The sequence below is a fragment of the Bactrocera oleae genome, chromosome 2 (genome assembly GCF_042242935.1).
Source record: "Bactrocera oleae isolate idBacOlea1 chromosome 2, idBacOlea1, whole genome shotgun sequence".
NCBI lineage: Eukaryota > Metazoa > Arthropoda > Insecta > Diptera > Tephritidae > Bactrocera > Bactrocera oleae.
The window spans coordinates 44543832-44554645 of record NC_091536.1 but is presented as its reverse complement, the minus strand read 5'-3'; the positions used below and the strand labels follow the sequence as shown (position 1 = coordinate 44554645).

Genomic DNA, 10814 nt, shown 5'->3' with positions numbered 1-10814 from the left:
CGGAATTTAACTCCTCTCATCATCCTGATCACTTATATATTATATAAATATTATACTATTCTATATATATCGCTATTGTCTCCTCTTGTTAAATATTGTATAATGTTAGCGAATTTGTTGGGATATGGTTAATTTCCTACCCGCCGTTTTTTAGCTCTTCTGCGACCTATGGTTTCGCTACCATATTGAACCAAACTCATGAAATAACAACCGAAATGAAATAGTAACTCACAATATAGTTTATTTTTGTTACAAATGTGTAGATATAAATGTACAGATTTACTTAAATAAATTTGATTCGATATTAAAATTCCCATGATGAAAGCCATCTAAGTCCATACATTGTGGAGTTGGGTTCATTCGACAACGGTCCGCTCATACCATAGGCGAGGGGTGAAAATAATTTAAAACTATAGGCTAGTCCCGAGATCATTCCACCAAGCAATGTATGATGCATCCATTTCGGCAAGTGGCTTAATACGTAGTTAAACATAACACCTGTAAGTAGTGTGGAAAATGTTAACAATTATGAGTGTGTATATACAAGTATAGTATATTGAATATAACATATCATCAATTCCATGACATTCTTAAATTAAGTAATTTTTGAACAACCTTCCTAAATAGTATAAGTAAGGAAGGCCTAATTTCGGGTGTAACCAAATATTTTATACTTTCGAAGTTTGCAAAGCTCAAAGGCGTAAAAATACGTTCAGCTGTTATCAAAACTTTATATCAAACAAGGAACTCCTTCCTCGAACTCAGTTCAAGTAAAACCGAAAGCTTTCCACTCACGCAATTTTCAAGAATCTAAGCCGGTCAAATATGAGGATTGCCATTTATATTTCGGGATTAGAGTACAAAAACAATTATTGAACATCGAAATCGGTTTATTGTTTTACAAAATATTCTCTTTGGATACTCTGATTGTGGTTTCTCCAAAACTTGAGTTCTGAACGCATCAACCGCCTTTTCAGGTATCGAAAAACGTTGTCCTCTTAGTTTAGTTTTTACGTACGGGAACAAAAAGAAATCATTCGGTGCCAAGGCAGGATCATTATGAGTCATCAAATTGATGTTTTGAGTGCCAAAAAATACAATTTTTTCAGTCGATGCTCACATTGTCGATCAATAATTCCGATTTCGTCAGAATGACTACAAATGCATTTTTGGCAAAGTAAACACAAAGTGTCAGCGACCCGTATTTCCAAATGTCGCTGACACAACCTCAATATACATATGTATTCCCAACTTTCAAATTCATTTGCATTATCAAATCACATATTTAGCTAAGTAAGCATTATTGTAGAATATAAGCGAATAATAGTAATATAAAGGGAGAGAATGTAAAATAAAGTGTAACCATTAACATCATTCGACCTAATTCGCGCGAACAACTTTTGTTAAATTCGGCTCATCTGGAAATGCCTATACAGTCGGCTGCTGTTTGCTTTCGGACCAGGGATCGAATTTGACAATTTTTAATTGTGCCGGATTTGGTCTCAAAAATTTGCGAAAATGTAGTTGAGTGTGCAGGCAATTTCAAATTTTCTATAAAAAGAATTTCTTTTGAAACAACTCATTAACAAAAAAAACAGTAAATGTAGTTTTAAAGCGTGTATATTAATTTTATTTAAAATACAAAATGTGTAATACTATTTATGTGTATACGAGTATAAAAATAAGAACCTTTATATTACAAAATGTTGCGAAAGAAATCAACATTCATTATTCGATGAAATCGTGAATGGATAACAATCAATTTGGTATCTTATTAACTTATATTAAAAGTCAGTCTGTTAGTTTTAATAATATATTTTAATCGCGTCAGCGAAAATTATCAATTATCATTAATCATCTTTAAACATATCTATATCTGATATAAACTCAACCGAGAAGGTATTGAGTTGATGTGCAAAACGTCGGAATTGATTTTATTAGGGATATAAGCTTTCGACCAGGAAACGCTAAGCCACATAATTTTTAGGAAAACTTGGCGTGGTACTCTGTAGCAACGTGTTGCAAGGCTATAAAAATAATACGTGCATTGTAGAAAATCCCACAATTTTACATTTACCTATCCAATGTGCTAAAAATACGCACTTGCCGCTTTACTATTCTTTAGATATACAGTCATTGACAGAGCAATAGCACACTTTGAGCATGTAAAAAAACGACGTTTATTATTAATACGCATAGAAAACAAATTGATTTTTTCGATTAGCCACTATGATGAGTTACGCCTCCCCCTCCAAACACGCCACTGATCGCCAACACACCACATCAACACAATCCACAAGACGACTCCACACACAAACACACTCCACCCCTGCAGACATCACACCACGCAGATCATCAACACATACACATCACATCACACCAAAACTCTACACAACCCAACACTCAAAAGGGACTAACACAGGACTAGAGCCCCTTCTTTCTTTTCGCTTTTCGAGGTGTTAAGACCATGCCGACCGCAGCTTCGCCCGAGTACCCTAAGTGGAATTTTAAGTGCAATCGAGTACATTATTCATGGTCCTTCGAGCCATAGTGAGCGGCACTATGGAGTACAAAAATAACAAAAAAATTTTAAAAATCTAAGAAGAATAAAAACAAATATATATAAGTGACTATAAAGTGCTGTGAAGTGGAATAACACATAGGTATATACATATACCAAACAAAAAAAAAAAGAGGAAAACAAAAAGAAAAGCGAATCTATATATACAAGTGACTGAAAAGTGCTGTGCACTGAAAAGAAAAACATATACACATAGAAAACAAAAAAAAGTGCTAAAAACAGCACACGCACAAGCACATATGTATATAACATTTGTCCCAAAACCCCTTGGCGGAAGTCTAAGTGAGTCGTATCGATTCCCTTTAGTATTTGTATTTTTTCTAAGATTACATTAGTCCAAGAGTCAGTAACAGAAATATACAAGTATGACCAAGTTCCTCTCAGGTGATAATTAGTAAAATGCATCAGAAAATCGAACCATAAAGCCTCGTCAGCTGAGGCTCGGTGGGGGGGATGAATGTGTGCAGCAAAAAATACATTCACTCATTTCCTCTCGGCTAAAAATTTATCAAATTATAGCTAAGCTAATATCGCAAAAAAAAAATAGTCAGCTGGCAATAACATTAAGTATTGTACATTTGATTACATACGAATAAATTTAAAAAATATTGATACGGAATATTTGATTCACCCTAACACTCAAAATGGAGTGATATGCCGAATAATTAAAGAGACGGCATCTCGTTGGCAACAAGTTTACGAACAAAACGGCGCATATTTGACTTAAATCGGACAAACGTACACATAGTTATCATATTTTGAAAAATCAATAAAAACCGAACTTTTTACTGTACAAAGTGCATTGATCTCTAAGACGAGCTCTCAATTGAGCTCAAAATAACGACAAGTACATATGTATCAGCTGATCCGCTTATAGGTATACCCTGTAGGATTTACGGACGCATAATACATACAAATAAAATTAAAAATAAACACGTTTGCGTTTATTAATAATCGATTAAATAATATTAAATTAAAAAAAACATTTTTTTTAATATATAAGCGATAAAACACAAAATACGTGTAATTTGTTCATTTAATTGGAATTAAAAACTCTTATTATCTTAAAAGAGTTCAGGTACTCATACCAGTTTAAAAACGTCATTGATTTACTAACTTTTTCAAAAAAAAAACTTTTTTTTCTTAAAAGAGTTTTCAAACATATACATATATTTCTTACATTGAAAATTCCTTAATTTATTTCCGCATACCTTTTTAAATGAGCTCAGACTCAAAAAAACTAAAAATATCTTAGTTGTAAAAAGTACCAAAAATGAATTCGGACGAAGAAAGTCCATGTACACCTGCAGAACCTACACGCTCAAAGCAAGTTGCTACAAAAAAGGGGGAAAGACATTACATACAGCAAATTCATTGCTGAGAGTGACAGTTTAATAAGATACTGCACTCGATTTTCATCTTCGCCGATTCAGGACAATTCTGAATCGGTATTAGAAATCAAAAAGGAAAATCTTAATAGTTTCTAGACACGTCTCCAAGCTGCATATGACGCATTAGTGATGACGACTCAGATCTACCTGAAAATTTTATATCCTCGGCTTACGCCAAAAGAAATTTTTCATGGTGGTTATGAACAATGGCCGTCCTTCCGGGACATGTTTACAGCCGTTTACATAAACCACCCAAAACTATCAAATGCACAACAATTGTATCCCCTCCGATACAAAACAAAAGGTCAAGCAGGCGTAATAGTCAAACAGTTCGCCCTAAATGACGATACTTTCAATTTAGCTTGGGAAGCTCTTAAATCAGGATACGAAAACGAAAGAATCTTGGTCGATAAACAAATATCGATACTAATGAACTTGCCAAAAATTCAAAAGGAAACAGGTGAAGAATTTATCAAACTTCAATCCACTGTTTCAAATTGTTTGTCAGCTTTATTGACACAGAATATTCCCACAGATAGCTGGGACCCTATACTGATAAATATAAGCACCGCCGCATTACCTGAAAAATCATTACTTTTGTGGGAGCAATCGCTCTCATCACGAAGAAAATGCTCCACATGGCAACAAATGAAAGATTTCTTAACTACCCAAGGGTAGACAAAAAATTGTCAGAACAAAAATTGCTCAACACGACCTAAATAGAAGCTTCAATAGACCCCAAGCCAGTAGCAATAACAATTTAAAAATCAATCTTTCACATCCAAACAACACAAACAAACGTCATGAGAACTGTGTACAGGAGGGCATAACCTCAAATATTGCGAGAAGTTCAAAAAATTGAATATTTTCTACCGAAATAATTTTTTAAAAACAAAAATAATTTGTACAGATTGTCTGTCACATGTGCATACACTTAAAAAGTGCGAAAGCAAATTTAATTGCGTTTATCGACAATTTTTTTATCAAACGACATCATTCAATGCTTCATTATAACAATTTTTCCAGCTCACCCCCAAGCAGCGCAAATATGAATAGAGCCACGGGTTTAGTTGCAACAGCAAGTCCTGAAGTGCGAAATCCAGAAAATTGCATAGAAGCACCATGCTGTTCAAAGGCATTAAAACCCCAAACGCTACATAGCGATAATCACACACCGAAAATCAAAGTAGGCTACTACTACCCACAGCAGTCGTCTCCATCGAACACCGAGGAGAACTGCTTAAAGTTAGGGCATTAATAGACCAAAGATCACAACGATCATTTATAGCGTCTAGGGCACAAAACAGGCTACAACTGCCAACAAAACAAGCCAACTTTGAAATTACAGGAATGGGTGGAAGAGTAGTGCGAAACTCTAATAAAATCTGCCCCATTACCTTAATTTCTCCCCAAGCGGATAAGCACATACAAGCAGAAGCTAGTCTTACCGCAACAAACAAACATGCTTACATGCTATCACGTAAATAGCAAGGATTGGCAAATGGTTTCAGCCCCAAAGATCCCAACTGCAACACTCCCGCTCAAATAGATCTTCTATTAGGCAGCGATCTCATACCACAGATAGTACTCGAAGGTATTGAGAAAATTTCAAATACACTTCTGGCACAAAATACTATTTTTGGGTGGATCCTAAGTGGACTAGTTTCGGAACCAGTTACAACCATGCCCACTCAGGTTCAGGAAATCTCAAATGAATACCTCAATGCATCTCAAACGAATACCTCAATTCACAGTTAAAGAAATTTTGGGGGTTAAAAGAGCTCCCCCCCATATCAATCACAACCCCTGATGATCAGTATTGTGAAGACTTTTCCGAAGCCACAACTACTAGATCAGATATTGGTCGGTATGTCGTACGACTACCACTAAAACCACAATTTCCTAACACACTCGCCTAAGGTCACTCTCGCACCTCTGCAATACAGCAGTTTTTAAGTATGGAAAAAAACTTACTTAAAAAAGGTGAGCTTAAGCCAGAACATCGTAGTGTAAGAAGAATACCTTCATTTAGACCACATGGAGGAAGTAAGTGCATGCAAAAAAATCCTAAACGGCAATCGGTACATAATATTCTTCTCATATTTCTTTGCTATAGTACGAAAATGGAAAATGGCAAAAAAATCCTAAACGGCAAATACTACTCATTTTACTTGCCTCATCATGCAGTAGTAAATCCAGACAAAAAAACAACAAAAGTCAGAGTGGTTTTCAAGGCCTCAAGATCCACTAGCTCAGGAAATTCCCTAAATGATATTCTATTTACGGGACCCATACTCCAGCCAGATTTTATGCTCCTCATATTAAATTGGCGTATATTTAAATACGTATTCAAAAAGGACGTTGACGAAATGTATCAACAAATAGTCGTACATAAAGACGTCCACGATTTTCAGCGAATTAATATTCCGGAAATATGCGAATAGTCCACTACGCGACTATCAATTAAAAACAGCTACCTTGGGTGTCAATTGTGATCCATATTTACCCATTCGAACACTCCACGAATTGGCAAAATACACAAAGTCAGAATTTCCTCTGGCAACCGAAGTGCTAAAAACTCAAACGTATGTAGACGATATACTGTCTGGAAATCATAGTCTTCCTCAAGCATACGAATCCTTATCACAGGTTATACTGCAAATCACCCAAATTTAGTAAAAAAAATATACCAAAAGAAAATTTGTTGGATACTAATTTCCTTAAATTCGAAAAGGAAAGTACAACAAAAACTCTGGGGATCCAATGGGATGCGTTATCTGACCAGTTTTTATACACTACAGAGTCAATATCAGCTTTATCCGCCATAACAAAACGCCAAATTTTTTCTTCTGTGGCAAAACTTTTCGACCCCGCAGGATGGCTTTCGCCAATAATGATACAAGCAAAAATCGCAAGATACAATTCCACGATGGGTAAACTATTTGCCCGAACACAAAGCCAAAGCTATGTGGCTGTCTTTGTCTATTTTATGACAAAAGCGGTGCACCTCGAGCCATGTACGAATCTTTTTTTGCGGCATTTGTTCGCTTCGTCGGACGACGCGGCTTTCCCTCAAAACTAATGAACCATAACGGCAAAACCTACATTGGAGCCCAAAGAGCCACTGAAAAGCAGTTTTTGGATTGTATTAAACAAGTTTCACCTGGAATTGTTCAGAAGTATGCACCCCAAGGCATTAATTGGCAGTTTATCCCCCCAATCGCTCCTTATATGGGTATATCAGCCGAAAAAGCTTCAAATCCCACCTCAAAAAAGTAGCTTGAAATTACAAATTCCATTATTTAATTATGAAGAATTCATAATATTCAACAGTTCAATTATAAAGAATTCACTACCTTATTAACTCCAATTATAGCCGTTCTCAATTCACGGCTACTCACAACACTCTCGCAAGATCCCTCTGAATTCACAGTCCCACTCCAGAGCATTTTCTCAAAGGAGCACCCATTTTGGCCACATCTGAGCCAGGCGTGGAGTCTCTATCCTTATTAAATCGATGGGAGAAAATCAAAATTCTCCAGAGTGTATCAGTACCGTAATAAAAGGTACTGATGGAAAACTCCAGAAAGGGCGCCAAAGCTTGGAGACTGTGTCATCATACACGATGATTGTCTACCCCTCACAGAATGGCGGCTTGGCCGCATAGAAAAACTACATTACGGATTCGACGTTCATATACGAGATCTCCGTACTCAAAGCTGAGCGCTAACAAGACTGCTCGTGAAATTATTTTTTCTGCCAACCGCGCCTAATGACGAAACCGCAAATAACGAACAATCTGCAGATTAATATCCGCAACGTAAATGAATTAATCGTATACCAAACCGATAAACCCGCAAATGACAAAACCGTTGAAAATGCTAACCGCTCTAACCGCAATGATCGATCAAGTAAATAATCCATAATAATGAATATTTATACAAATAACCAAATGTGTGCTATTTCTTTGTCCAATCAAAACTTGTTAGAATGCGATTGAAAGGAATAACAACAAAAAAGTAAGCATGATAACGGCATCAGCATATTAAGTTGTGGAAGTCAAGACATACACCAATGTAGGAAACTATTGCGATGCACTTATTTGATAAAACCAAAATTTGATTTGAATAATTAATTGTAAAAGTGTGCTATCTCTGTGTTTATGACTGTATGTAACCAAAATGTAGTCGATTGAGCGTAAAGTGCCGATTATATTATAGTTAAAAGGGCGGAAAAATGTACTATTGTGCGTACTTTTCCACCTCAGTTTTCGACTCATACGCGTAAATCCACGATTCATCACCTGCCACGATATCATAGACGTGTTTTGAAGCACCGCTATCGTATTTTTTTTTAACATTTCTCTCGACAAATCGACACGAGCCTTTATTTTCGCGATTGACAAATTGTGTCGGATCCACTCTGAACATTTTTTTTACAGACAAATGTTCTTGCAATAGTAAGTTGAAGCATGAAATATAAAAAACAACCTACTAAAATCGATGCGGTTCCGTGGTACGAACCACTCAGAAAATACTTATACCAGTTCAAGAACCGGTTTATGAATCTCTGAACCTCGGTTCGGTTCGGTTCAAATTGCTGCCCTCTTGTTTCTGCGATTACCTGTGCCAAATTACAAATATATATCTTAATTTAGTGCTTGGTTATGGCACTTTACAGGTTCTCGTTTAGTGGCGTTTTGTGGGCGTGGCAGTGGTCCGACTACGCCCATCTACGAACTCGTCCTTAATTTTTTGCCAAGAAATACTCAATTATTATATCTCAATTTTTACTCAAGATACAGCTTACATAGATAGACGGATGGACAGACAGACAGCCGGACTTCAACTCGAGTCGTCATCCTGATCATTTATATAATATATACATAACCTTATATCTACCTCGATTAGTTTTAGGTGATACAAACAACCGTTAGGTGAACAAAACTATTATACTCTGTAGCAACATTTTGCAAGAGTATAAAATCCCATACGTACATATATGTATACATACAAGTAAATATGTATGTACGAAAATAAAAGGCTTCGCAATTGAGATCAAATTCGTGTAAAATATTTATTGAAATAAATATTTTCTGAAATATCGGTGTGCTTTCTTTGTAAATTTGTGCCATCTTATCATAGAGGTTGAATTTTTAAGCACCACGTGTATTATTTAACTCAAAAATGCTTAATTGAGATTTTCAATTTGAACCGATCCATTTGATTTGAGTCGTTGAGGTTTTCGCATTTTAAAATATAAGCGGTTTTGTTCGTGGTTCGGGTCAAGGCCAGTAAAAGTAGGCGGTTCGGTTCAAAACTAGTTTGCAGCGCTGGTTATTTGGTAACTTATTATTTGTTTATTTCGCAATGGAACAATATACCTGGGTGCAAAAGTCGTGTGTACAACGGTAGATCGGAAATATAGATCGTTCCTACTGACACTTGATAGAAGGGACTGTGGAAACATGATTGGAATACTCACTGATCACGGTCTGGTAGCGGTACACGCCTGCAAGGTTACGTTTTAAGTTTTTTGGCGCCCGACAATATGAGACACTGGAAGAGGTATCTTTAGTGAGGCTACAGAGTCTTTTGAAGTTCTCGTCAAGCGCAGGCATTCTAAAGGACTATCATAAGGCTACCAGACTAACCTAATTTAATCTATTATTATTTTATGTAATAGATGATATACGCACATAGTTTCATAGCTTTCTTTCACATTTCTGTTGTAATCGAACTTTTTATATTGTGAAATTGTGCTATATGGGAAGTAGGCGTGGTTGTGACACTTAAAAGTTAGGATTATGTTATATGCCGGTAGAGTAGGTCCGGAGATATGTGAATTTTGACCCCGGCTCCTATAAAGGATAAAAGCCGGGTAAATATCACCATATGTTGTCAAAACTTTATATGACATATGTAAAGAAGGGCTAAGTTCGGGTGTAACCGAGCATTTGATTCTTTAGCAAGGATCAAAGTCGGGGAAATACTTTCAGGTGTTGGCAAAACTTTATATCAAAATACAAGCAGGGGAAATACATTCAGGTGCGCAAAACATTATATTAAAAAAATATTGCGAAAGAAATCAACATTAATTATACTACATACTTGATATTCCATCAATCCAAGCAATTTTATAAATAAATAACTCACACGCTGACCGACATATTAGGCGTTACCGACCAAATCTGGTTGAAATCGGACAAGTAAATCCCAAGATATAGGTTTTCACCTTAAGGGGGGCCACGCTCATCGGCCAATTTTTGTATCCGATTAACTTTAATTATACCATCTTTTTTATGTAATCGCACTTTAAGTAATTTTAATCAAAACTGTTATATGAGGAGTTGGTGGGGTTATCATCCGAATTCACCCATTTTCACACTGTCGGTAGAGGTGACAAAAAGATTTGTCTTGAGTATATTTGGTTATTATAACTTTAGTCGTTTAGGAGATATGCACATTAAAAGACTTGGCCACGCCCACTTTTCAAAATTTTTTAAACTGCGAATGCCGCTTTCTAATGCAATTCATTATACAAAATAACAGTCTTGTATCTAATTTTGGAGTTTAGTTATGGAAATTTATTGGTTTTCAATTAATACCAATCTTTTTACGGTGCCAAGAAACATGTGTGCCAAGTTTCATCAAGATATCTCAATTTTTCCTCAAGTAACAGCGTGTAAGCACGGACAGACAGTCACCCGAATTTCAACTCGTCTCTTCATCCTGATCATGTATATATATAATATATAATCCTATATCTAACTCGATTAGTTTTGGGTGATACAAACAACCGTTAGATGAACAAAACTTTTATACTCATTCATTATTTATTTG

The 10814-nt window shown here is 35.9% G+C and overlaps 1 protein-coding gene across 4 annotated transcripts in view; it reads right to left on the bottom strand.

Moving 5' to 3' along the window:
• Positions 1–216: 216 nt before the first annotated feature.
• The window catches only part of tw (Protein O-mannosyl-transferase 2), a 240925-nt gene continuing 230327 nt past the window's right edge, over positions 217–10814 (bottom strand). For 3 of the 4 annotated variants that reach the window (XM_070113053.1, XM_070113051.1, XM_070113052.1), the window contains one exon: positions 217–498. In XM_070113053.1, the coding sequence (XP_069969154.1) occupies positions 305–498 (194 nt within the window). In that variant the 3' untranslated portion in view covers positions 217–304. The remainder of the gene's footprint in view (positions 499–10814) is intronic. The other variant, XR_011398013.1, reaches the window with a different exon arrangement.